A 27,967-nucleotide genomic window follows, 5' to 3' on the forward strand; every position below is an offset into this window, starting at 1 on the left:
ACAGCGTACAAGAGTAAATTGGCTGTACATATTGCTGTAACCAGCTTTGCCAGCTGGTAGCTCCTCTCCCCCCCCACCTCGTGCCAGCTCTGGTCAGCTGTACTTGCGACAGCAGTGTGGAGGCTGGCAGACTGGCACCGGGCACCACCTACTCGTCACCAAGATGGTCCAGCGGGTTCTCGGTTGTCCATTCTCATTCCCCTGCCACATAACTATAGGGCCTCACTGATGTTGCTGTGGATTTTGATTGGCAGAGTATTTTACTGCTTACAAAAAAGGCTCTCTTTTTTTGCCTTGCCTGCTCTCCTCTGACAACTTCATCTCCCATGGCTCGTACGCTGTTACCGGCCGCCCTGTATGATTGTGAAGTGTCTGGTTCGTGGGAGCTGAATTGCGGGCTGTATCATTAGCGAGGAGATGGATTCTGCCGTTTCTCCCATTATCTCCCACACTCTGCGCAGCACATCATAACCTGTGTCAGCCTCCTCTCGCACACTTCCACGTAATTAATCCCATTTTCTTCTGTGTCAGAGCCGTCTTCCAGGACCCCTCCCCCGCACGGGGAACAAGCTCCTGCACCTGTATTTAATTCAGCGCCATGTTCACCCCTGCTCTGCACTTCTGTACCTGTCAGCGCCTGCTAATGTGTGGCCACTGCGGCATCAGTAAATGCGAGCCAGAAAATAATTTCTTTTCCTGCAATCGGTATCAGTCCCAGAGAGCAGGCTGCGATTTAAAGGGAAGTAGATCAAATAGACACTTACGTCAAAGACTTTACTCACGAAGGCAACACTTCTCAGGCTGCCAGCAGTGCCTCAGAAACTGAGTCGTGTTCTTTATGGAAAATTCCATGCCAGTATCAGGGGGTCAGAGGGAATGGCTTCTAAAAACCTCAGTTAGGAAAACACTAGAACAGGGCAGCAACTCCACACAGCCTGTAGAGATGTAGAAATCAGGATGCTCATGGACTGTGTCACGTGCTTTACTTTTGGATGCAATGACCAGGTCATTGTTCCAGCTTCTGCATTTCCATCATGTGATGAATGCCAGTGGGTGGCAGCTAGCTTGGACACATGACACACATACTTCACATTGGGAGAAGCTGCTGTGCTGGCTCTCTCAGGACAGGGATTTGTGGGCAAGGGGGAGAGAGGCCTGCTTTTTGGCCCTCGCTCAGTCCTTTCTCCTCATCAGACAAATACAAGCCCTTCCATTGCTCCCTCCTTCCTGCCACTCCCAAGCAGGTATGGACCTTGCCCTCTGAAAGTCTGACATGATGTAGATACATGGTCTTCTGTTAGCTCCTGTCTGCTGCCAGTCCCACACCAGGGAGATATTTGGGGCCTTTCATCATCTGGTGTCTCGTGCCAATTCCACATGAGAGATTCCAGTTCTCATGCCAGACCCACATCAGGCAGAGAAGGTGACAGCTGTATAAATTTCAGTGGCTCATTTTGCTGATATTTAATTCACTCGTCTATAGTGCTCAGCCTCCACTCCAATCTGAGGTGCTGGCCTTTCGCAGAATGCTGAAACTCCAACAAGAAAAATAGACCACACACACTTGATAAGTTATTGCTGCCTACATTAGCCTGTGATGTCAGGTGGTGAAGGTAAAGGAAGAAAAGTCTGAATGTGAGACATAAGAGATACGAACTGCTGCATGCAAGAACTACTGAAGGCTCATAGTGGGGATGTTCACTGGTTCTTTCAAGAGAATGAAGGGTAATCATCATTGTCCACCCTCAGCCATGTGGATGTTCAGTCATCCATTATTAGTTCTCCATCTAACCTGCTTTAAAAGAGACAAGTATACAGACCTTGTTGAATGGCTGAAGTGACTTATTACTAAACTTTTATGCATGTTGCTTGATGTTATATTGTTTATTCTCCCTATTCTCCCAGAGCAATTTAAATAGCTTCACTTTTCCACAGTATCCATTAAACATCTGTGTGTTCATTGAGTAGTTCAGGTTAAATACCTTGCTCAAGGGTACAATGGCAGTTCTTACCATGAACCTTTAATTGGAGCTCGAAATTATGTTTTAAGCTTTCTGGAAGTCAGTAAGTGTTTTAAAATGAACCTTAGGGAAAGTGTCTATTCAGGCTTTAAAGGGCAATTTATTCATTCCTTTTACGTCCAACCAAATACTCTCCCAGAATGTTATCTTTGTAATAGAGCCACCCTAGCTGCCATGGAATGGAACAGGAAGCATTGCAGGATTCACTTGCACTTATTGAACAGCAGACACATGAACTCTGTACCAAGTGGCCTGTCCTGTTGATTTGCTTCATTTCCTGTTTTGATGTCTCTTCCTTTGAGGATAGGGTGAGGTGAAATAAGGCTGTCTCTGCAGTGATTCTAGGCTTAATTAAAAAGTGCTGGACTCTTAAGGTCAGTGCTTTGGTGCTGCCACATTTTTGTGCAAGTTTCCCGCAATGCTGTGCAACAGTATCCTACAGTGCTGTGTTTGCTAATTATTTCAGCAGCACTTCTGTCTTTGCTCATCTCTCTGTTGAAGTCGCATAGCGTGTCATCCCCTAGTGCAATCCTTGTAGTCAAGGCCCTGCAGAATGTGCTCAATATGCGCAGTCCTGGCTGAAGCAGATGGAGACTTCTGTCTGCGCTCAGCTGCGCAGTCCTCTCAGCAGATGTCCTGGGTGAAGTGTGCAGTCTGCATTCACCTGTGCTGTCCCTGCATCACTCACATAAGTCATGTTTGTCTGCCAAAGATTTGTTTTTAAGAATGGCCACGCTCCTGTGGGAGGTGTTCAACTCCTGCCGCAGCAAATACATGTTTATGTTGCCAGAAACATTTTCACAAACATTGAAATCTGTTGTATCCGTCAAAATGTGAAATCCGTTGCATCCCTCAATGTGTATACGGTCATTTTAAAATACTGAACAAAGCCCAGCCGATCAGCAACAAGTGCAGCCTGCAAGGTATACCCTGTCCAACAAAAATGCAGCCTGTAGCTCTGACTGTTCTGCTGCATCAGCCTCCCACCCACTTCTGGACAAGGAGCGAAACACTTTAATTTAGTCTTTTGCACATCTGACACACAGCAAGGGATTAATTACTGGAATCGCCGTTCCAACAGAACGGAGATACAAGGATTTGCAGCCCAGGATGCAGCAGGACTGGCCCGTTAATCAGCCCATTTGTTTTTTAATGCTTGAAAAATGAATAATTACGTTTCACATTCATCATGTAATACACTGAGAGCCAGCGTTACGCTTGAGGGCCATTAGATTCTAATGTACTGGCTGTAAGTTTTATTATGTCTCCAGTAAGGACTGTTTAGGGAACTTAATTAAAGAGTTGTCTTTAACAGCGGAGACCTGACACTCTGGGCACTGGACCGTTCTGTAGTGTGTTTAATCATCGCGGGGTTCTGTTCCTGTTTGAATGTGCGCAGACAGAAGAAGACTGCAAGTGTTTTCAGAGCAGTGAGAAGGGGGCAGGTATCCATCATTTTCAGTCATGCATATATGTGACTACAGCAACATTTTACAGATCTCCTGCATTTACTCAGGCCTTCATCAGGCAATCATATGAAACAGTTACATACGCACTCACTACCATAGCTGCATAGCATTAAGCATTACAGAAATGGATTTCTGGTAAAGATCCTATGAGACTGTCCTGTTTGTCAGATTGTTTCACATCACAGAAGCTTAGATGAGCTCTGAATCTGGCAGGCCTTCAGGCTCAGAAACCAAACAGGAAATGCAGGAAGTGCTGAGATTTAAAAGGAAAACCAGAAGCAATCCAATTTAACTGGAAATCAGGAAATGATGTGGTTTATGTGGAAATCAGTAACTGCTGGCAGTGTGGTGGAAATCAGGAAAGAACTGTTTTTTTGACTGAATCTGTGTGTGTGTGTGTGTGTGTGTGTGTGTGTGTGTGTGTGTGTGTGTGTGTGTGTGTGTGTGCGTGCGCGCGTGTCTTTGTGTTCCAACATGCACCTCAGACTTCTACCATCAATACATAGTAATATGTTATTATTCTGTCACTGCAGCAGGCCCCTGGAAGTCCAGCTGCTTCTTGGATCTCACTGAATTATTTAATAAGGTTTTTCAATACAATATGAACTTCCAGAGATTCAGTTTTAATAACAGCAGACAGCCATACCTAGGCCAATCAATCTACAGAACTTACTTTTCACATATCAGTTCACTTTTCATATTATGAGTTCCTACAGAAGTGAATTTCAGGAAAAATGCCTACAGAAGCATTTCATTTCAACTCAAGGGTACAACATCCAGGGTACAACAACCTGCTGCTTACAACCATGCCACCCTGGCGTTATGGTGCATTCTGGGAAGGTTAGTCAGCTATGTCAATTCCCCTCATCCCCAGGTACTCCAAGCTGTCAGACCCAGCCGACTGGCTGAGCATCAATGCCACCAATGGTCAGATTGTCACCATAGCCCTCCTGGACCGGGAGTCCGTCTATGTGAAAAATAACATGTATGAAGCCACCTTCTTGGCAGCAGACAACGGTAAGCCCCTTGCACCCATTTTCTCCTGGTATGCGCATGGGAGTGTGTGTGTATGTGCATGTATGTGTTTGGAGACTGTTGTTCATTTCAGCTTTGAGCTCTATAGAATGGATAGAACCTTTGCTTCACTTGCACACTTGCTTTTGAAACAAATAGTGTAAAAGGTTGCTTTAAAACAGAAAATGTTCAGCCCGACAAACTTCTTCCCGTTTTATTGATACACATGCATGGCTGTGAGCACGGTTTCTTTTTCCACCATATCAAATAACTTGGTATCTGTTCCACTTGGGCTAACATAACAGACAAGCGAGGCTGCTTTTCTGCAGCACAGGCAAACCATTTTTTTGGGGGGAGGGGACAGCGCTCAAGAATAGCTTATCAGTGAGTGGCAGTGTGTGTGTTTATTTAGCTACTTTAGGGTTGGCATCGCTTTGAGACGTGATTGACGTTAGCGGCGTCCATCGCGCACTGCTTCCTCGTGTTTTTCGGAGGGGAAACGATTAGACTGCAAACTCATCAGGCTGCATTACCGTCAGACATCTCTCGCCTTTTTATTTTGAGTACAGAAAGTTTCAACCGCTGTCAAACTCTTCAAAAGGGCTTGGCGTTGAAGTTTCCCGTTTCGGCTTCAGCGTTCCATTGGCTGCGTTTCCATGGTGATGATATTCGGAGGGGGGGGCGACACTTGAAGCGAGCCCTGTTATCGGTTTGTTTGAGGGAGGAAATTCATTCGTTTACTCGTCGTGTGGAATGCAGATGTGACGCGTGTTAACAGGCGAATTAGCACAGCGGCTGCAGACGAGACCGCCGCAGTGGGTGTGTCAGACCGTGATAATGCGGAAAGGATTATGATAATGGGAGCCGAGGCGTGATGGCATTTGGAGAGAAAACACTGCCAGAGAAATACATTAAAATCTCAACCATCAGACTCATAATCCATTCTCCATGGTATTTAACTAGACACGTCACTTGCTCCCAATCTACCTATAAATAGTGCGAACAAAACTGAACTTTTCAACAAGAGAAACAATGGGAAAGTTTTCTCCAGGCATCTCACACAGCAGTCTGTAGCAAGCAAACATTTAGAATGTACACCCCTCCAGGAATGGAGGGTACAGCACCATTTAAGCATTAAAGACAATGTAACATCAGTGTACTTTGTAAAGCCATAAGTGCTTTTTCTGATGGCTGATGATGAACCTGCTTAATACCTGCATGAAATGGAGAGATTGCAGATTTAATTCCCAGGTGAGGCATTTAACCTGAATTTCCTCAGTAAACAACCAGCTGTACAAATGTATGATATACAAAATGTACTATGTAAGTTGTCCTGGATAAGGGTGTCTTCCAAGCAAATAAATAATGCAATGCAGCGCTGGCTGCCCGCAGCTGTGACAAACGTTTCAAAGGAACATAATCCGACTCACCCCCATGATAGAGAGCTGGAGAGCGCTGCACTTGCTTTAAAACCAGTGTGGGGGTTCTCTTGCATTCATGTTTAGACTAGATCTGCTGTTCCTTACCCCCTCCTTATCGTGTTCCACTTGCCTGCTCTGATGCTTGGTTGGTCCTCTCATAGAGCACACTGTTGTCCAGCCCCAGTGCTCTGAACCCATCCATATATGCCATTTTTCATTCCAGCTCTCAACTAAGTAGGTTTGATTGGGCTGTTAGCTGAACACTGATCTTTACTTGACACCTCTTCATTTAATATGATATAAATGATATGTGCGAGCAAACTGCAGTTGGAGATGTGTTTGAGCTAATATGAAGAGAAAGGTTTTTATTCAAGATATTTTTGTTAATATCTGCACCTCAGGAAAAAAAATTAATGCTGCTATCTCAATTAAGCATGGCACATTATAATTAGTCATTAAATTACTTCCTGTAAACCTCATTGAACAGTTAAATACTCTTAATATAGATTAATAGCATGCCAGACATTTCCATGCCTGTAATATATAAGTAAGAACTGATATTTGTTATGTGACATCACATGTAGAATAGCTTTTATTCGGTTGTACAGTGAAAGCTGTTTAACTGAGAACTCAGCTCAGACCATTTGTATCCGGAACCAGGTTCGGGAAACTGTGTAATAGAGAGTATAGAGAAACAATATAATCAAACCACATAGTCACTGTCTGATATGAAACTAGCCTACATCAAAGTGGAATAGAGCAAACTCCTAGCTCTGTCTTCAGTTTGATCACACACAATTTATCTGTAATCTGTACATATATTGAGCCTCCAATTTTGTCCCTCTGTTAAGTATGCCAGAGCAGGAGTGTGGTGTAGCAGTAAGACGCAGGGCTTGTTACCTAAAGGCTGATGAGCAAAGGCATTTAACCTGAGTTTTCTCAGTTTAGTTAATACCTAGCCATGAGAATGACGTGTAAACTGTGTAAGCTGCTCTGCATAACAGCCTCTGCTATACAGCTTCTGCTAAATAATGTACTCTCAAATGTACTGTGTACATTTCAGGGGCGTAACGAGCCAACACCGGACCCCAATGCAGGATGGTCAAGGCGGGTCCCCAGCCCATCTCACTTACCAGAATGCGTGGGGACGTAATGTCAATAGCGAACGGGAGAAGTATTTTGAAGCACGCAGCTTTAAAATGACCAGCAACAGGAAATGCACTGCACAGTTGACACCACAATTATATTATTGGGGCACTAGGAATAGGCAACAGACTACCGAAGACAGTATTAGGCTATGACTATACTGCAAATGCTAGACTAAAGTGCACACCAACCTACCGTGGTTTGCCTGCACTCTTCTCCGCTCCCACATGTCTCAGGCTTCAAATACATGAAACATTAGCCAGTGTTTCTTGAGTAAAGAAAACTCTGTACTTATTCAAATAACCAGTTCTTTATTTAGCCTTGCATTGCAGCTTTTGCATTGCAAACAACCAGAGACTGTCTCCAAACAGCTGCCTACTACTGCTGTGTATTTTTCTACAGCATAGCTAGCCGCTATACTTCATTTATCATCCCCATTTCAATAAACGCTAGTCTCCTCAGCAAACACTTCCATCTATTATCAAAATGTTAACATCTGAGCTAAAATTGACAAACAGGTACACTGCATAGTTTTACCTGAGTTTGCAACCTAGGGCTACTTTGAAAACATTTTATTGAGCTATTTGCCTCAGACGAAATTGCCTCATCACTGTTTACCTTCAGCTCTGCTGTGTGCGCCACTTCGTTCAGGATGGAGGCCGGGTGGAGCTATGAGGTTTTGCCGACAGTTTGAGGATCCAATGGAGTTACAAGATTTAGCCACAAGCTCTTTTTAATACTTTTCATTGGTTAAATATTTGTAAAACCCACAGACAGACGTAAAGGGTGACCAATAGCATTGATTTATGAAAAAATAAAAATGACGAAATATGGAGATACGAGGCTTCCCCCCGACAGCGACGATATACTTAAAGGGCCCGGTTTCACTGATAAGTAGGCCACGCTTATGGGCCCCCAATTGTCACCGGCCCCAATGCAACCGCGTTACCTACTTACTGCTAGTTACGCCCCAGGTACATTTGGCATGAGAGAGAGTTGTTCTCACAGGAGCAATGGACCAATTCCCATATGCCTGTCACACATTGGCTTAGCCTCTGGCATTTCCACTTTCCGCTGTCCGCGACAGGTGACCTTTGCTGTCTGCGGGACAAGGGCTGACCTGTAACGCCGTAGCGCTGTCGCATCATTGTTTGAAAAGGGCAGCTGGCAAGCTTATCAGGACCACACAAGGCCTACCAGCAGAGAGGCTGATGTTTCCCTAATTCCATATTGAGTGGTAATTGCAGCGCTTAGGTGCAGCAGGTTTTGGGACGTGACCAGCCTGTATCACGGTGGAGACCTGTGTGAGAGGCTCGCTGTTTGTCCCTTCTCCTCATCCCCTCTCTATTGCAGGAAATCCTGTCGCCAGCGGCACAGGCACTCTTCAGATCCACCTGCTGGACGTCAACGACAACGCCCCCGTCCTGCTGCCCAGGGAGGCGCAGCTCTGCAAGCGCATGAGGCCGGGCAGCATCAACATCACGGCGGCCGACGCCGACACCGAGCCCAACGTGGGCCCCTTCGTCTTCGAGCTGCCCAGCTTCCCGCTCAGCGTCCGCCGCAACTGGACCGTTTCCCGCCTCAGCGGTGAGCCACACCCAGCATGCTTCTCCTCACGTTCACAGCCAGTTTGAGTCAGGGGGTGTGTTCTGTCTGTGCAAGAGGCCAGAGCCGGGCTTCCATAATTTTAAATCTTTTGACAACGGAACATTAAGAAATTGCCATTAGTTTAGGATGATGTCTGACAGTGATTCATGTAACACAGTTGCTCTTTCTGACTCATCTGTCTCCTTGACCTGTCAGACAGATGAGGAGATACCAATCAATCAGTTGACTGAAATCAATCAAATTTTATTTACAATAGCATTCCTCCCAAAAGAATTTGTTATATTGCATAGATGTAAATATGTAGAGATATAAAATGAAATGAGTATAGAAAAGAGCTACTATATGTTGACAACAATGGAAAAAATAGATTTGCATTTCAAAAAAAGTCTGTACATCTCTGAAGACAACAGCAGAAAATCTCCCCTCTGTCACCAAATAGTACACATAAACATTTGTTCTTAACATACATTTTTGTAGGCTGGGAAATTCAGACAACCTACAAAGAAACTAGGCCACAATGACACAAATATACATGAAACAACAGGAACTGAAACAAGAGAAAACTTAAAACTCATCTTTTCAAGCTGTATATCTAGTCTACATCTCTCTCTGGAACTGCTAGGCATTGAAGTGGATGTCGTTCATTTGTCATTGAGCATTGGGTGGTTTGCTGTGTGCTGTATAGAATGCCGGTCTCTCTGGTCTGCAGGTTACCATGCTAGGCTGAGACTGCGGATTCCCCACCTGGAGATGGGCATGTACGACGTCCCGGTGATCGTGTCTGACTCGGGGAACCCGCCCCTCACCAACAGGTCCATCATCCGGGTGAAGGTGTGCCCCTGCGATGAGAACGGGGACTGCACCTCCATTGGAGCGGTGGCAGCCGCTGGCCTGGGCACCGGCGCCATCATCGCCATCCTCATCTGCATCATCATCCTGCTCAGTGAGTGTGCTCATTAACATGCACACAGTCATATATGCGCACACTCAGACACTATCTCTTTAATTTACATTACATTACATGGCATTTTAGCAGACACTCTTATCCAGAGTGACTTACGTGGGTTACAGTTTGTATGTGTTATCCGTTTAAACAGCTGGAGATTTACTGAGGCAATTCTGGGTTAAGTACCTTGCCCAAGATTACAGCAGCAGCTCCCAAGTAGGGAATCGAACTTGCGACCTTTAGGTTACGAGCCCCGCTACTTACCACTATGCAACACTGCTGCCCTGTACTGCCCTGCTCCTATACAATAATATGCACACACTCATATATACACACACCCACTGTGTTGCTGTATTGCTGTGTTGCACTGCTTTGTTGAAGATCTGCATGGGGTGTTGCAGTGCTGTGATGTGTTATGATGTGCTGTGTCTCTGTTCCAGTCCTGGTGCTGCTCTTTGTGGTGTGGATGAAGCGGAAGGAGAAGGAGCGTCAAACCAAACAGCTACTGATCGATCCGGAGGACGACGTCCGAGATAACATCCTGAAATACGACGAAGAGGGAGGGGGGGAGGAGGACCAGGTCAATACATGCACATGCACGTACATGCACACAAGCTCACACACTTACATGCACACAAATGTGCGCATGCGAACACACACGCACATATACGCAAGTTTAAACATATTCATAGCAGCATGCTGGGGTATTACAGTAGGGAGATGAAGGGGAGAGCTGGGGGAGGGTTGCTTCCATCTCAGCGTGTCCTTGGTGTGTCTGCAGGACTATGACCTGAGCCAGCTGCAGCAGCCTGAGTCTCTGGACCACATTATCAGCAAAGTTCCAGGGGTACGGCGCGTGGATGAGAGACCCGTGGTCCCCGAATCCCAGTACCCAACCCGACCTGCCTTGCCCCACCCTGGAGACATTGGGGACTTCATCACCGAGGCATGTAACCACACACATGCGTATACGCACACACACCCATACACATATACACACCTTTACACACATCTACAATCTCACACACCATACAAACATATGCACAACTGCATACACATCTGTACATGCACACACAACCACACATACACCTATGCACATACATAGACATGTGCACTCATACACATATACACATATAAACCCCTGCACACATGCATACACACAAACACGCTCTAATAGTACATCACACTCAACCATGCTCTAATAGTGTCCCAATGCAGCATGACCCTCAGAACTGGGAGAGTAAGAATAAGCCTTTTTCCCCTGCAGGGCCTGAGAGCGGCAGACAACGACCCCACAGCACCACCCTACGACTCACTGCTGGTGTTTGACTACGAGGGCAGCGGTTCCACAGCCGGCTCGGTCAGCTCACTCGACTCGTCCAGCAGCGGCGAGCAGGACTACGACTATCTCAACGACTGGGGCCCGCGCTTCAAAAAGCTGGCCGACCTGTACGGGGGCGGGGATGACGACTAGGCCGAGAGCACGCCCCTCTGACCACAGACAGATCCCAAACTGCACCGACGAAGGGGAGAGGCCCGCTCCCTCCCACTGACTGGATTCCAAACTCTTCTTTTTGCTTTTTCTTTCTCCTTTTTTTAAAGTGGTGAGTTTTCGGTTTGTTGTCTTGTTTCTGACGGTGTTGTTTTCGTTCTTCTGGAACCCAGTAGTGCGTGGTCATTCCTGAGCAGACAGCAGGGATGAGAGCGATTGCACGTGAGGAGGGGAAGAAGGAAGCCTTTTTATTGTTTGTTTGTTTTGTTTCGCTTTATCACTAAAGAGGGTATGAGATGTTATTCTGTCCTAACTTGAATTCCTTGCTGGGAACAGAAGCACTGCTGTTATAAAGTGCCTTTTGTGGTGTGCTTTATCAGATTCTTGCTATCTCAGGATTGGTTGCCGTTTGAATGCTTTTGTGATGTGCTCCTTCAGCTCTTCTCTTTCTCTCCCTCTCTCTCCTAATGACACAAAAATGTACCCCATCAGTGACTGGAGAAAGTTGAACAAAAAATTGGAAATAACTGTTTGTTATTTTTGCCTTTTTAGACAAAGGGGTGGGAGTAAATTGTGTGGAAAAACAAAGTGCATTGTGCAAGTCATACAGTTATGCCTTTCTATGGGATGAAATCAGAATTTTAATAGGTGGCCTGATTCACTCTCAAATACTTGATCATGTATGGATGAGAACCCTCCTGGCTCTGTGAGTGGTTATTAGAAAAGTCAAAATTATCTAATGTTTCTCTCCAGCACCACTTTGTTGAGGAGACTATACCTTGATCTTTTAAAAGAGCAAGGTTTTATACACAAAAAGAACTTTGGTATGCTCTGCGGAGTCGGGAATAAATGAGCATTTGATTTTGGATGGCGGACTGTGTTGTAAAATTAGTGTTGCTTCTGCACTTTGTAAAGTTTATGTAGGCATGATGCTGTAAGAGTAGTGAGACTGTAAGATTTGTGTCTTTCTGAAATATGGAGGCAGACACAAAGGGGAATTTTTTTATTGTTGATTATTGATTGTTAATATTCCAGAAGATCCTCTCTCTCGGTTAATGACATCCAAAAATGCATGACCCTTTTTCCACAAAGAGGTTTGGGCATGGCACTTGTTACTCTGTGTGAGAGATTGGGAAAAGCAGATGGCATAAAAGCTATGAGTTGAAAAAATATGAAAAAATTAAAAAGGTATAAAGGAAATGAGGCATGTTTTTAAGTATTAAGAGGAAGTCATTTGCTGTTCTGTTGGTGGGTCAGATGACTTCACTGGGCCCAGTTGTTCAAAGTTGGTTTTTTTTTTTGTTTGTTTTGTTTTTTTTTGTAAATTTTGCTTAGGTGTTGTAAAATTCTGCTACTTTGATAGCTCTATTGGCAATCCATTTTGCACCTCTTGTTGCCGAATGATGCATTTTTACAGAAACCCCTCTTCCTGCGCAGACGACAGCAGTGGAAGATTTTAGCACCGTTGCTGCTGGTGATGATGGCGATCAATTCTGAATTTTTTTTCCTTTAATCTTTCTTCATCCACTGAAGTAATGAATATATGCGTTTTAAAAATAAACATGAAATGTTTTTAAAATGCAGCAGCCCCCTTCAGATGATCCAGATGATCCCTGAAGTCAGACTCTCTCTATCTCACTAAGATCACTGTTCTAGCGGTAGGTTTGGTGCAGGTTTTGAGCCGTCACTCTCACTGTCCACACAGCACAACAACAGATACCATTAATTTGCCAGGCTAAAGACCAAGGTCCCAAGCCAAGGCAGCTAATCATATTATTCCTCTGGCTGTAGGTGGCAATGTCACCTTCTGTAGCAGATGCTTACAGGCTCCCTCTTACTGCTGAACTTACTGCTACATTAGCCATGCATGTTGACTAATCCGTGTAGCTAATACAGAAGCAAGGACACAAAAGAAAGCATCATTTACTGCGGAGTATGACATGCGGTCTGCTTCTCCTCTGTGAACCCATGTGTCCTCACCCACCCTGAACTCCCTCCATCTCAAACACCACTAATGCCTCACTGTGCCGCACATCTGTGCTCTGGATCGCAGACCAGTACTCCTTCAGTTAGATGAGTGGTGAGTGTAGATACAAGGGACAGCTAAGTGAAACAGGAAACACCTTCGATATCTCTCACCATGTTTCTCACCTCAGTGTTTTTTCTCTGGGTTCTTGTCCCACAGTTTGAGAGCAGTGCCTCTTGACAATTGTGTTTGATACATGATGTACAGTATCATGTACCCACCTATACCAGTGATGGGAGAGTGAAGCTTTATTAATGACAAAATGGGCTAAGCTATCAATTCTTCTTAGTGATTTGCTGATTTGAATGGGTGGCTCTTTGCTGTGAAGAGAAATGTGTTTGGTTCGTTAAAGTGAGCATATGGTAGCTACACCCACTAGAGGATTCATGAAGTCTCACTTCCCCATCACAAAGGCAATATCAACATGCACGACCTTCACTCAGTCAAATAAAGCAACAACAATGACATATACCACACAGAGTTGGTGATACAGCATATTGGTTTTTTTTCGATCAAATTTGATGTTCCTGTGCTTGAAAAACATGAAGCACCTCAAGCTTTGTTTTGAAGAGATTCTTTACCTTAAAGCTCAACTTTCAGAGAGAAAATTGAACCAAAGATTCAAACTATTTCAATACTGCATCCAATTTCAAGTAACACGCGGCACTGAGATGTCTCAGTTTCAATTTTATCTCGACCAGGATATCAGTGTTTTTTTCCTTTGTTTTTAATCTGAATTCCTAGGTCTGTGTTTTCAGACTCTTCTCATATAAGATGCATCTTACATGGTAAGAAATGTCAGTGATTCAGGACCATTTCAGTGATCATTTCAATGTGGCTGGCCCATTCTGTTATTCTGTTACCTGTAATATTAGATAATGCTGTTTTACTGTGTTCTATTAATCTGTAGGAATTATTATCATAGTATTCAATCAGTCACATATTCTTTTATGTTACTCTTCTCTGGAGTGAATGACTGAGAAGCTGGACTGTGAACATCTGCCCTGCTGAATCCTCTGGAGGAAAGGAAACTGAGCAAGGAAATCTGGTGGTAGTAATTAGTTAGCAGTGGATTAAAAGTTTTACTCCCTCCGGCAGTACAACTGTCAATTAACCAGGTGATTCATTCCTGAAGTTAATCTTGCCAGCTTGAGGTCCTGTAGTTCGCTGAAATGAAATGAGAATCACTTACCGTGAAAACGGAGACAGGGAGAGGTGGGCAGAATGGGGGAGGGAGAGAGATTGTAGAAGAGAAAAGGGAGGGCAGAGAGAGATAGATAGAGGCTGGGTCAGTAAGCCATGCCAGCCTCCCGATGTCTAATTCCACTTCATTGTTGGGCTCTTTTAAACTCACATCCTTGAATGATCATGCACAGCTGAGACTCCCTCTGCCTGTTTGAGGGGTGATAAAAAGTCCAGATTTTGCAGCATTTCGGTGACAAACACCGGGATGCTAAGCGTGGAACAAAGGGATGCAGGAGAGAGCTGAATGTGTGCTGATTAGCACAGTCTGCGCGCTGAAAGGGGGAGTGAGAGGCGCTTTGATCTCTGAGCAAACCGGTCTCTGACGCATGTGGGGGCTCAGATGAACGCCACTGATGAAGAGTTGTGAGGGGTAGCGTGGGAATCGTGCACCGTAGAACAACGGACACAACGGTGTTTAAGGGCACCAGCGAGACGAGCTGGGCTCAGTGTAGCGTGACCTCACTTTGCATCCTTTACATGTGGATTGGCACCTCGCCCCAGAGACAGGACGCAGAAGTTATCAGACTGCTCAGTGACAATATTGGTTAGGCTTGCAGCTATTTTGTTGTTGCTATTCTCAAAAATTGTCCATGCCCAGGATCTATATAGTAGTAGTGTCTTTTTTTTGTATTTACCTTAAAAACACATACAAAACATAATAATAATAATAATAACATTTAAATAACGCCTTTCAGCCTTTTAAGGTTGTCAAAGCACTTTACAGTGATGAGGGACTCACCACATGATGCACCAGGGCTATTTTGCACCAGAACAGTCACCACACATCAGCTGAGGTGGAGAGGGAAGGGCTTATTAACCCGAATACATTGGGGGATTATTGGACAACCAGATAGAAAGAGACTGATCAGTAATTTAGCCAGGGAAGAAGGGAACCTCCTACTCTTGGCAAGAGATGCCATGGGATCTTTAATGACTACAGAGAGTCATAATGTCAGTTTAACATCTCATCCAAAGGATGGCGCCTCCTACAGCACATTGTCCCCATCACAGCACTGGGGCATTGGTCTCCTGTTAAGTCCAGAGGGAAGACTGCCAGCTACTTGCCCACCAATAGCATTTGTAGCAGCAAACTGATTTTTTGTGGTCTCCCATCCAAGTACTAACCAAGGCCAGCCATGCTGAGCTTCAGCCATCTGCCAGGAAAAGAAACTTTTGTCAAAGGTCCATTAGTTCCTTAGTTATTGTTTTGATGTTCTGGTTGGTGGATGAGAAATTGTGACTCTTAAACAACTCATTCTGCAAACCTTGAAAGGGAAGAAATGTGTTCTGAGAGTCAGGTGCTATCAGCTGCTCTGTTTAATAGCTGCATGGTCTTTAATGGGCTGGACATGATTCATCTCAGCTGTATCAAGTGCTCAGCCTCCTTGTAAAGATCCTCTAATACTTTCTGTAGCTTCTCTATCAGTTGTCAGCCAAGCTTTAGTAAAGTGTCTTTTCGCTTCTGGATAGTTGTGTCTTAAGCTCAGTACCTAGGTCCTGCTCACTCTCTGGGCAGCATGGTGTCCCTAAAACTGTCATAAATGCAGTCAAGAGATAGCAACAGAACACAAACCTCTCAGCAATGGAGATTTAAATATGGCATCAAGATGCCTTGCATTTGTAAATCAGACAAACCTCTCCCCCATGATCACAGATACAGTAAGCCATACTGATTTGATGGGATATGAATATTTGATGGGAATCAATATTTGCTAAATATTAAAAATAATTACACAATATTTTAATATGAATAATAGTGCTACCTTTCACCACTCTGCTTTGTCTTGCATTGCCTCAGGTTGGTTTTTGTTTTTTTGACCAGACCATTATAAAGCAAAGCCTCTACAGCTCATTTAAATGTAGGTAACGTATTCTGGATGTGCCCGAGTGAAATCATTACCCTTCCCTGCCTTCGTCATTATGCCAGATCTAAGTGCTCTGAGAGACAGAAATTGAATTTGCCACAGTAGTTTGAACTGCATGTCTATTAAGGTGAACTTCATTTTTATGTCAGCCTTAGTTTGGGGAAGAAAAGGCTAATAGCATGTTCTCCTTTAGAATGATCACTTATGACAACGAGTTTTCCTTCAGAATGACCACTTAAATAAGGACCTCAAAAGACAATGGATTCGACCCAGAATGCATATTTGAGAAGCATCCTTTCCAATTACATAGGAACAGTCTTGGACTCATACAGTACGGCTCATTAAGACAAATAAAGGAGGTTTATAGAAGAAGAGAGCATGGTATTAACCACCCACTGCCTTCTTTTGTTATCATCCACAGTGTCTAATAGTTCCCAGTGTGTGATAGCCTGTCTTTGATCACTGTGGTGGGTTTCAGTATTTCCGATGACAATGTACACCAGCTACATGTAGCTCCCATTCAGTTTACAAAGTACCTCCTTGGACCTCCTAATAACTTCAAGACGTCTGCATAACTGTCCAACTTCATCCTGGTCATCCAATCAGACAGGGAATTGTGTGAAAGCCCCATTCTGTCAAATCTCCTCATACACAATGGTTATTACAGGTATGCTTGAGGTCCACTCACCCTGAGAAAATGCTCCTCCCCACCCACTCTCACTGCAAGGGATCAAATCATACATACATACCTGCCAAGCAGAGGTGAGATTAACATAGATGAAAAGGTTTGGGGTGTTGTGCTCACTCTATCTCTAAACCTCCTTGTTATGATGGGAATGAAGACTTCACTGGATTACCCCCTGACCATTAATACTGCTGAAATCCTTCACACAGACAGTGCACCTCAGAATTAATGTAGCCATACATAAAGCTCTTACTTTCTGATGCAGTACAGTACAGCTCCATGGATGAAGCCAACCCTTGAAATACATGTATGTATGTATTAGTAATAATGAATCAGGAATGCGTTGTATGTATATGTATGTCAAAATATGCATCATATACTGGATTTATGTCAATTATTGCTATTTAATTTAAATGTAAGATGCATATGTACATTTACTTACTGTTATAGGTAACAGTATATATATTCACAAGTCCTCAAGCTAACAGGGAGACCCAACTAAATATTCATTCAAGCAATGAAAACAAGCCTAAAATTAGTACAAAGAGAAGGAGGAAATTTATTAAATGTATACTTAATGTATATTAATGTAAGTAATGTATATTAAGTATACAATGAAAGTATACAAATACAGTATACAGTACTGTATATTGTAATGAGTCTGTTCATGTCCATTTAAAGGAGGGATTTTAAAAGCCAACTGGAGGGGTATCCTTAAGCCACAATCAAGGTCCGCTAAGTGTGATATTAAAAGTTTTTTGGCTGGAATGGAAGCAGAGACAGAGTGTAAAAGGAGGCTGTGCTTATAGTATCCATCCTTGTTTCACTAAAGCAACACACCCCTCATTTATTTTGTGTGTGTGTATGTGTGTGTGTGTGTGTGTGTGTGTGTGTGTGTGTGTGCGTGTGTGTGTGTGAGTGTGTGAGAGAGAGAATGAATGTGTTTATATAGATGTGTGCATATTTACACATGCTTGTGCGTGCATTTCTGTGTACATGTATGCACATGTACAGTATGTGTGTGTGTGTTTGTGAGTATGAGTGGTTGTATGCATGCTTGTTCTGTGCTTTTCAGTGTGTGCATGTGTGCATGCATGTACATGCATGTGTGTATGTGTGTATGCACATGTACGAGCATGTGTGTATGTGTGTGTGTGAGCCTGTGTATGCACATGCATTTGTGTTTGAAAGTGAGAAAGAGGGACAGGGAGTCTTCAGTGAAACTGCCCCCCTATGCCCCTGTGGCCAGTGAGGGAATTGTACCATGTCCTGACAGCTCCTGCGATTGTGGAGTTGGCCTTTAGAAAGTGGAACAAAGTTATATTTCTTAAGACAGCAGATCCCAGGATCTTACCCTTGAAGAGAGCAGAACACCCAATGGAGTAAGGTTAGCATTATGATCAATTTCTTCAACAAATTTTTTAACGGTTTTAAAATGATTTTAAAAAAATTGTAATGTTACTCACATCCTGTGTGTACATAATGTAGTAACTACGTGAAACTAAACAGATCAAGTTAGGCAAAATATACATGTACAATTGGAGCTTTTTTTGCATGTGACTTTTTATAACTGACAAAATAATTATATAACAGTGATTATTATCTTGAAATTTTAACGTGTTGCAGCCCGCATGACAGTGGTTGTCCTCCGGATGGAATTCTGATGTGTTCCATGCTCATATTGATTGAAGAGTAAAAAAAAAAAAAACATACACACACAATCATCACACAGTTACAGACATTTTTGTAAACTGTCAACAGCACAAATATTTTGTAATGTTGTTTGTACCATTTTGTACCAAAAAAAGAAAGAAAAAACACTGTTACAGTAAAAAGGGGTGAGAGCCGTGTTTCTGAGCGTGTGTTTGTTGTGCCACTGCAGTCATTGGTTCCAAAAACATAAACAGCCTTGTTGAATTCTTGTGTATGAAAAGAGTGGAGCTGGTCGACTGACGCCAGCTTCCCTGTGTTATAAATAAATTTCCCCTCCTTTTGAAACTCTTGGCTCATCTCCTTCTTTCCCAGCTGTCTCTGCAATATAGGTGTAAATCACATGGGACCACAGATGCGGCAGTAACATTTTTTTAAATGCTCCAGACTATACTTTCTTGGGGTTCTGATCCATTGTTTGTGATGCCATGCTGATGGGATGTTTTTGAAAGGAGCCAACTCAGCAACCTTCCTTTCTCACTGGTCCAGTGATGTCAGTAGCTGAATCCAACACAGAAAAGTACATCTATTCAGCTTGGGGCTCTTGCCCTGAAAAATGGGGGTTTCCTGTGTGTGCATGGAGTGATAAAAAGAATCCTATGCTGCAGCTACAAGGGGAGTAAGAAGCACTTTGCAAATGAAGAAGTGAAATGAAAAGAAATTCAATCGATAACAGACTTCCAACAAAGAACTTCAACTTATGTGCAAAAGTCTAGACAGCAAATGCTTTGCTGAGCTTCAGCTTACTCAGCAGGTTTCAACAGATTTCCAACAGCAGAAAGAATCACATAATACGACAAACTATATATTAACTTCCACTGTCCACTGTCAGCACAGCAGATCTGATGATGGACGAGCAAGATTCAAATAAGCAACCATAGTCTGTGAATGTCCTGAGTGAGAAAGAGGGACTAAATACTAACAAAACACTAAAATATGCATAATATTAAGTCATATTCAAAGTAATTAAGATACAAGAGACATATATTTGTTTGAGTGTACAGAGTTACATGTACAGAGTTACATTCGTCCTGATCTGCATCTGCATACCCTGATGAATAACCAGACTGAGAGCATTCATCTTTGTCCATATAGCTTGATCAAACAGAGTGCATTGCATGGATTTTGTGGCTGATTTTGAGAGCCTTTCTGATTAAAACCTAATCTGTCTTGACGTTTTCATGATTTCCCATTGTCAGCTGCTTCCTGTCCAGTGTATATCATTGCTGGACACCACTTCAATGTAATTGCCTTTGCATTTATCATGAGAATCACTCCAAAGGGTTCCATTTGTGGATGTGTACAGCAAATGTGCAGCAGAGTAATCAATATTAATGGCCTGACCTGAGTCTAGACGGATGTTATCATTATCAGTGCATAGGTCAATAAATGGGGAGACAGGCTGCCTTGTTACACGTGTATTGTCATGCCCCACCCAATCATCCAGCGCACATCTAAACTTTCAACTGGCTGTTACCTTGATCAGCCCATTTTCCCACAAGGGTCATGCAAAACCCCTTGAGTGGTATTATTTATTGGTGACTGACTTAAAGTGGCTCATAATGGAATGTATGTTTTTCATGAAAGCGCATACATGCACATAAAGGTGCCTGGATGAATATTATGATTATGATAGAAGGTAACAGTAATACTTTGTCTTACTAACTTCTATTGTACTATTTGTGATTTTATGTCGATCAAGCAAAAATCATTTGCACGCAAATGGGAAAGATGTTTTGAATCATTTACGCTATAACAAGTAGATACAGTACATGTATATACAAAGTTGTGACATAGCTATTGCACATCAGCTTTCATGGATTTAATTCAATTCAATTCAATTCATTTTTATTTGTATAGTGCTTTTTACAACACAAGTTGTCACAAAGCAGCTTCACATTGTTCCCAGGCCTGAGACCCCCTGAGAGCAAGCCTAAGGCAACAGTGGCAAGGAAAAACTCCCTATCAGGAAGAAACCTTGAGCAGAACCGGGCTCATAGGGGGGGCCCATCTGCTTCTGGCCGGCACTGGGCAGATAGAGTTAGAGACAAGTTATGCAATGTACTTCAAGACATTTAAAGTACATTGCATAACTACATTTACGATTGACAGACAATAGTACAATTTTGTACAATACAATTTAGTACAATATTGTGATGCCAATTTGAAAGTTACCAAAAAAAACCCCAGGAAATTTCAGCTTCCTTCCTGAATTTCAGCTTTGAAATAAAAGGGTGTTCAGGGGGTGTCAATGCAGAGATCTGCTTATCTCAGTCTGTGCAGTTGCCTCTTATTTTCATGTCCTTAAATACAGCTAAAGCATATTGTGGAAGATCAGGCCTTTTTGTTCTTGATTTCACTTTTTTGGCTTAAAGATGACTAATAAGTCCAAAAATGTCCATGGGCTTGCATTGTTAGATTTAGATTTAGATTTAGATTTAGATTTAGATTTCCTTTATTGTCATTTTATCATGCACTTGTGTACAATCAAGAATGAAATTGACCTTGACCGTTTCTCCTATACCAACAGTGTACATAAATTAATAGAGTTAAAACAACATATACAGTACACATACACAATGTTGTTCAATGCACATGGTATACCGAGAAAAGCAGAATATTAGCAGTATATTTGACAATAAAGGAGTGTATTGTAAATTGTCTTTGTGAAGATTTGGAGGGGAATAGCAGCATGTAATGTCAAAAAATTATCTTTTTGGTCATCTTACTCCAAAGACTGTCACCTAAAACACCTCAATCTTTTTCTTTATAGAGGGATCAAATGTCTCCCTGAAGTTAACCTTCATATATTCCCTACCTACAATATTTCTACATGTCTAAATACAGCATCTAATTCAATTCAATTCAATTTTATTTGTATAGTGCTTTTGACAACACAAGTTGTCACAGCTTTACATTATTCCCAGGCCTGAGACCCCCTGAGAGCAAGCCTAAGGCAACAGCGACAAGGAAAAACTCCCTAATTAAGAGGAAGAAACTTTGAGCATAACCTGGCTCAGAGGGGGAGCCCATCTGCATCTCACAGTCTTTGAAAGAATTCTATGAAATGAAGATGCACAAGCAACTGTTGTTTGAATGTCTGAAGACAGTAACACAAGTTTTGCATAGCTATGGCATAGGCCTGCAAACACAACTATGACCCTGCCTCTTTTGTACTAGATTGAATCCCACATGTATGAGAAAGTGTGTTGTTGGTACATAATAAAGTTATACACATTGTAGAGTATGTACAAAAATAGTCTCAGATTTATTTTTCTGTATTCACTCAACAATGGAAGATAATGAACACTGTTTTACATTATTTATTTCAAATACACTTGTCATGGGTGAATTATTTTTTCATAGTTTACTCTTTTAAAAATTGATGTAGCTTGCTATTTACTGAAACAATTCATGGCAAGTACTTTGCTCAAGGGTACAACAACAGAGTCTGACCCATAATTCAGACCCGCAACCTTCAGGTCAAAATGAGCACAGCAAGCAACTGGCCACACACATGTCCACATATCATTTTGTTTTTCTCTCACCTGTTGAGAGATATTTTTGTTTCTGCCTCTCCAAGTAATGGCAACACAGTGCATCTCTTCATTACCAATTTATGAGTCACAGGAGATGTGCATGCAGGCAAAGAGAACATCCTGAGACTGTTTCAAACTCCGAGTACCGAGTGAGCCAATTACTGCAAATACTCTTACTGTGTGTTTTTAACCGTGTGAGCCACCATGTATCTCTAAAAGGCCCGATGTCTTCTATAATATCAAACAGCACTTTGAGACAGTGAAAAGTGACCATGTGAATTGAGTTCTGTGCTGATAATTAGGGGATATTCACTGGACTATGAAAGAAGTTTGATTTCCAACTAAGCAAATGATGTCATGGACCAGGAAAAAGTTGGATAATAATGTATCTGGCTGTTCTAACCACTCCATTCTGCTGTTAATTTCCCATGGTCCTCTGGGGGACTCAGTTTCAAGCTGCCAGTTCTTGCTTCTGTGAAACTTTAAAAAGGGATGGGACAATTTCAATGAACTTATCTTAGCTTGCTGCTAAGAACAGTATTTGCATTGAACCAGCATAAGATTAGATAGACTACAAACCAAAGAGATTTCCAATCTGGCTTAGTGGGGATAAAGCTGGGGTCAATTCCATGTCAGTTCAGTCAAGTCAGGGATGCAGATCAGGAATACGCATGTAATTTTTGCTGCTCAATTCAAGAAGGAGTGTTTGGAATGAATGATCTGAGAGAGCCTTTGAGTGCAGATGTATTTGACCAGCTAACACACCTCACTGGGTTTATGCCATACACAACTTGTGAACTCGAGTTTGAAATGAAACATTTATAAAGTTCTGTTTCTATAGACGGAATTCGTAATAAATCTGGGAAAAAGGGATTACAGTGTGGGGTATACAAACAGCCTGTCATGTTTATGCCTCTTGGTTTCTTTAGGAAAAAGGATGATTCATTGTTTTGCTGCATAAACCAGCTTGTTCTTATAAGTCTTCAGTCTTTTTCTCAACATATTTTAGAAAGTACATCCTGGGGAGCCTCAGCTCATCAAGGGCAATCTGCAGCACATTTATTTATGTTTCCACACATATCACACAAATGATGCAGTGAAATATGTTGCACTTCCTGACAGTTACACTGACTAGAATTGGTGTGTTCGTCTCCATCGACAGGCTCCCCGCTGTCTTGGCTGGAGACTGCCTGGTCTGTCTCGCATTTCTTTTTGTCTGGAAATTTAGCTTGCAACTACATCTACACCTATCAATCTACATCAATGATATATAGACCGTGAAATAAACTACACAGTTTTACATTTTACAATTTATTGTACTCTGTGAGTCACCAAACCACACTGTTCCAAATGCAGTTACAGCTGTGAGTAATGCAATAAAATGAATAACCCTGGACTATTGTCCAAACGTGGAAAATTGGAAAATTGTCCGAATAATAAGAATATTGCAAACAGAGATGACATATTTCTTCATCCACTTTTTTCATCCATAATCTTTTCTGGTGCAGCTGCAGTGGTGTGTGTTTTTCTTCTGAAACAAAGATTTATTCACTTAAATTGAGCCCAGAGGCAAGACGCAAACCAACCTCTGATTTACTGCATGTACCTTCAAAGACCCCTCTAACCTGCCACCAGGGGTCTGTGATTTCATTCTGCTTCCAGTTCATCTTTGAAAAATGATCCCGTCCCGCACAGACACACAGAGTCAGACAGGCACGCTCCACCACTGATAGTCAATAACTCAGGGAGTCCTATGACCCCATTCCTACACTACCTTTCACTGAGACCCGGATCCACAAACAAGATGCTGCAGGTCTGAGCACTAAAGGGGATACAAGCTGTACAGGTTGGAGATTTTTAGCCTGATTGGTTCAATAAATATCTGTTTGAACAAATGGATAATGAGGAAATTTTCAAGCAAGTAGCGCAATGTAAAGAGCTACAAGACTTTTTTTGAGGACACCAGGAATTATCAGCTTGCCAGAGAAAAATAAGGTGGTGGGAAGTAACAATTCACCCTTTCCAGAACCATCTGCCTGGTCTGTGTGTAGTGCATAGCCAGCCAAATATTTTGCCTGGGGACATTTGAACAAAACTATCAATACTTTTTCCAGAGATTCACCCTCTGAGTGATTACATATAAAGAAATTAATTGTATCTTTATCTTTTCTGGGAATGGACCTCCTGGTGCCTTTAAAATTATATGAAAGAATGGTTGGACAAAAAGAATTTAATCAAAGACTTGACAGCATAGACACAACCAGAAGAGGGTGTAGCATAAAGCTTTTTCTAGCAGTGCTTACATAATTTCTTTGACCAAGATGACCTGACCTGGAGAAATGACTTGGGAGCTTGGTTTCAAGCCATTCATTCACTTCTGTCGTGGACACTGCTGTTGGACCCATAAACATTAAATCCAAGTGACAATCCAACTGTTCAATAAATCCAAAACTATGGTGAATCATTTCATAGTGGACTAATTTCATTTAAGATGTCTTGCAACAAAAAATTTACACATCAGAAATGGAGAAACACAAGGGAAATGTAAACTTAGTTCAGCCTGGCTGTTCATATTTTTCCATCACAAATGCTCTTTAAAGCTTTCTTATTACCCATATTAATGAATTAAATAACATAAATTAATTCACACATGCATTTTACAGCATACAATTATGTTCAACAGTATATTTTTTCAGTCTTGGGTGTGCACAGGCAAACAAAGCAAGTGCTAATGTCTAACTGCAAATGCCTGTGGAGCTGGCTATATAAAACAGCTATACAGTATATTCACTGTTGTTTTAGATACTATAACTATGCTTATATTAGAATTGCATACTGCAGCTATAGTTAAAGAAAAATATACAGCAGTGTTGACAGCACTTTTTTGTTTTCAATTTTAGCCATTGGCTCAAAGAATGTCATGAGTGGGAAACTAGTAGTCCAAGTCCTTTCCACAGGTAAAGCAGACCATTCAGAAGTCCTTGCTGATATCATAAGAAAGTGGCAGAGGAAAAAACACACACAAGCACCACAGCAGGCCATTTGAAGTAGGAGAAACAAAGTGGCCAATTTCCCCCGGAAAGGCTGCCCATTATGACAACACTCCCGTAGCCGAGAGACGTAACTAGGCAACCACATAGCTCAGAGTGTTCCATCACCAGCAGACACTAGGGACCTCATGTGAACCATGGTCTGAGAGAACCAATGCCTCTTGCACCAAAACCAAAATGTGGCACACAAAAAGAAGGTATCTTCATGGGTGGAATGACACTTGAAGTAGGGACAGATCATCAGACACCTGCAGTTCATTCTGCAATCCATGTGAATATGCTGCACCATTGTGCAAAGAAAATAGTTTGAGGAATAACGCCAACTCCAACTCTACTTTTATGACAGTGGCAATAGAGTCGAGTTGTACAATTGTGACAAAATGTAATCCAACAACAGGTCAGTGATGACAAAGGTAAGACCACAAGTCAACAACCAATAGCTGGCAAGTCTAAACTTAAAATGTTGCCCTTCCCAATTAAGACAGTGAAAGTTACCAGCATTTAGCAGTCAAGTTTTTTCTTAAATTCAAAGGAATCGCTTGTGGGCAGTTTTTATGCAATGCACATCAACATGTTCATTTCTATTCATTTTAAACAACCTACATAAAAGACACACAGGCAATTGTAGATTTTGGAGGCTTTGGATTGTACAAGACTGTACACATAGGAAGATATCAAGAGGAAAACTGGGTAAATATGTAAATAGGCAGAGGGAGGTAAAAGAAGATATGGGAGTTTAATAGATTATGTTTTTATAGAGACTCGAATCCTTCACGTTGGCTATAATTATCTGTCATGAAAGGAGGCAATATGGGCAAATCTCCACACAGACAAATCAAAGCAAACTGGGGGATCCAAAAGGAGGAGTTTTTGACAGGTGTGAAATAAGGATTATAAGCAGTGAACCCACACTTTCCTCTCTTGGAAGAACCTGAACATTAAGTTCCGACAGAATGCTGACCAGCTTCTCTTTTTTGGTCACTTGTGTCCAAATGTCCGAAGCCAATCAGATGCACAGGAGAACAGAACAAAGTTTGTGGAACATGTCTAAGTCAAGTAATCTATTTTAGGATATAATATGCAATGATGATATCTATGTTATATGTGTTTATTTGGTTAAAGGATTCCAGTATTAACATAGATCTACAGTTGTTTTTTTCTCCTTTCCCCAACAATGTTCTTTTGTTCCATTGTACAACCCACTATGTAACATGTGTTGATAGCGCCACTTAGTGGAGAGCAGTAGAGTGCAACTGTTAAACCCTAAAGCGAGACCGTGCCATTTTAGCAAAAAACTTACAAGATTTGCCAAGTTTGAGGCCTCATAATTGGACTTCCTTTTAGCAGCAAGATTTTTGTGACAAAACTGCATTTGAATCATGGATTCTCTCCTTTCATCATCATCGTGATTTCATCATCATCATCATCATCATCAAAATTTGCATGCAAACATTACATACATCATAAACATTACTTAGCAGATAATCTTAGCCTTGGCTACTCAATCTTATGTTGTAGCAAAAAAAAAAAATGCACTGAGCACAGAAGCGAATGAGAGTGCAGGACAGCTGCAGCATATGGCCGCTATTTGTCTATAAAACACAAGCAGCTAACAGCTATTCTAGGCTAATTGTTCAATTTGAAGGGATAAGCTGGGGCACAGGTTGTTTTTCCTGGTCCTGTAGTGTTTCTGTTTTAAAACTCTTCAGAGAGGTAAAAAAAAAAAAAAATCTTTACATTCTATTTTTGCCCATTGTCTCTCTGTTTTACATGCAGCTTGTTCAGTCAAACCTTTCATACAAGATGAATGCATGTTTTCCTATTTATGGTAATTGCAGTTCTCTGCTGGGTAATAATGGCATCTATTTAATTTATGTATTTATTCATATAGGACTGTTCACTCAAAATTCATGTAGTTTTAAAGACATAGCCAGTTAATGTCTTTATGATGAAGTGAAAATTGTGTTGTAAAATTGTAAAGTATTTTCCAAGCTGTTGATTGCACTGAGTGAAATGAGGTGTGGCAGAGCACGGGTGAACACCTGTGGGCTGTCACAAGACTTTAGTGTTAATGCATAAGACAATAATGTTAACAAGCAAATTACACATGAATAGGGCTGTTACTGAACATACATATATGTATTATTTTGACTATGTCAAGTTTAAGCTTACACCACAACCACACAGGATGAGGTCAATGCAAACACATATTCACATCTGGAATACAAACAAACAGCACTGCTGGCAGTCAAACCAGGAGTCCAGGTGACTTTACATAGCAGTGCCAACTGAAAAGCTCACATACTGCTTAAAAGAGAGAGAGTTAAAAAGAAATTAGAAAATAACAAAAATTAATAGTCCAGGAAAAGACTGGGAATCCATCACTGTGAGTGTGTCCCAACAATATAGAGATGTGTCTTTGCATCCTTCCTCATGTCTCTTTCCAGATTCCTCAGTGGTAGGAGGTACCTAATGCAGTGAGGGAAATGGAACATCCTAGTGCAGTTGAACTTCAACAATTTCATATGACATTTAGAAAGAATCCATTCCCTCTTCAGAACAGTGTTTTTTCTTTTTGACATGGAATGTGCGGTTGATTGACTATTTTGCTAGCCAAGTGTTTCATCCATAAAATGGCATTTTTAAAAGTAGATTTAAAATATTACATCACCTCTTAAGATCTTTTCAGACTGTAAAATCCATGTGATGTGTGTATTTCTATTGTGAGGT

The 27,967-nt window shown here is 41.9% G+C and overlaps 1 protein-coding gene across 1 annotated transcript in view; it reads left to right on the top strand.

Moving 5' to 3' along the window:
* Positions 1–11,140, top strand: part of LOC118779082 (cadherin-4-like) — a 221,427-nt gene extending 210,287 nt beyond the window's left edge. Inside the window, exons 12-17 of the mRNA XM_036530960.1 lie at positions 4,365–4,507; positions 8,425–8,658; positions 9,389–9,622; positions 10,066–10,205; positions 10,407–10,571; positions 10,893–11,140. Of these exons, the coding sequence (XP_036386853.1) occupies positions 4,365–4,507; positions 8,425–8,658; positions 9,389–9,622; positions 10,066–10,205; positions 10,407–10,571; positions 10,893–11,099 (1,123 nt within the window). The 3' untranslated portion in view covers positions 11,100–11,140. The remainder of the gene's footprint in view (positions 1–4,364; positions 4,508–8,424; positions 8,659–9,388; positions 9,623–10,065; positions 10,206–10,406; positions 10,572–10,892) is intronic.
* The last annotated feature ends 16,827 nt before the right edge of the window (positions 11,141–27,967 follow it).

The sequence above is a fragment of the Megalops cyprinoides genome, chromosome 6 (assembly GCF_013368585.1).
Source record: "Megalops cyprinoides isolate fMegCyp1 chromosome 6, fMegCyp1.pri, whole genome shotgun sequence".
NCBI lineage: Eukaryota > Metazoa > Chordata > Actinopteri > Elopiformes > Megalopidae > Megalops > Megalops cyprinoides.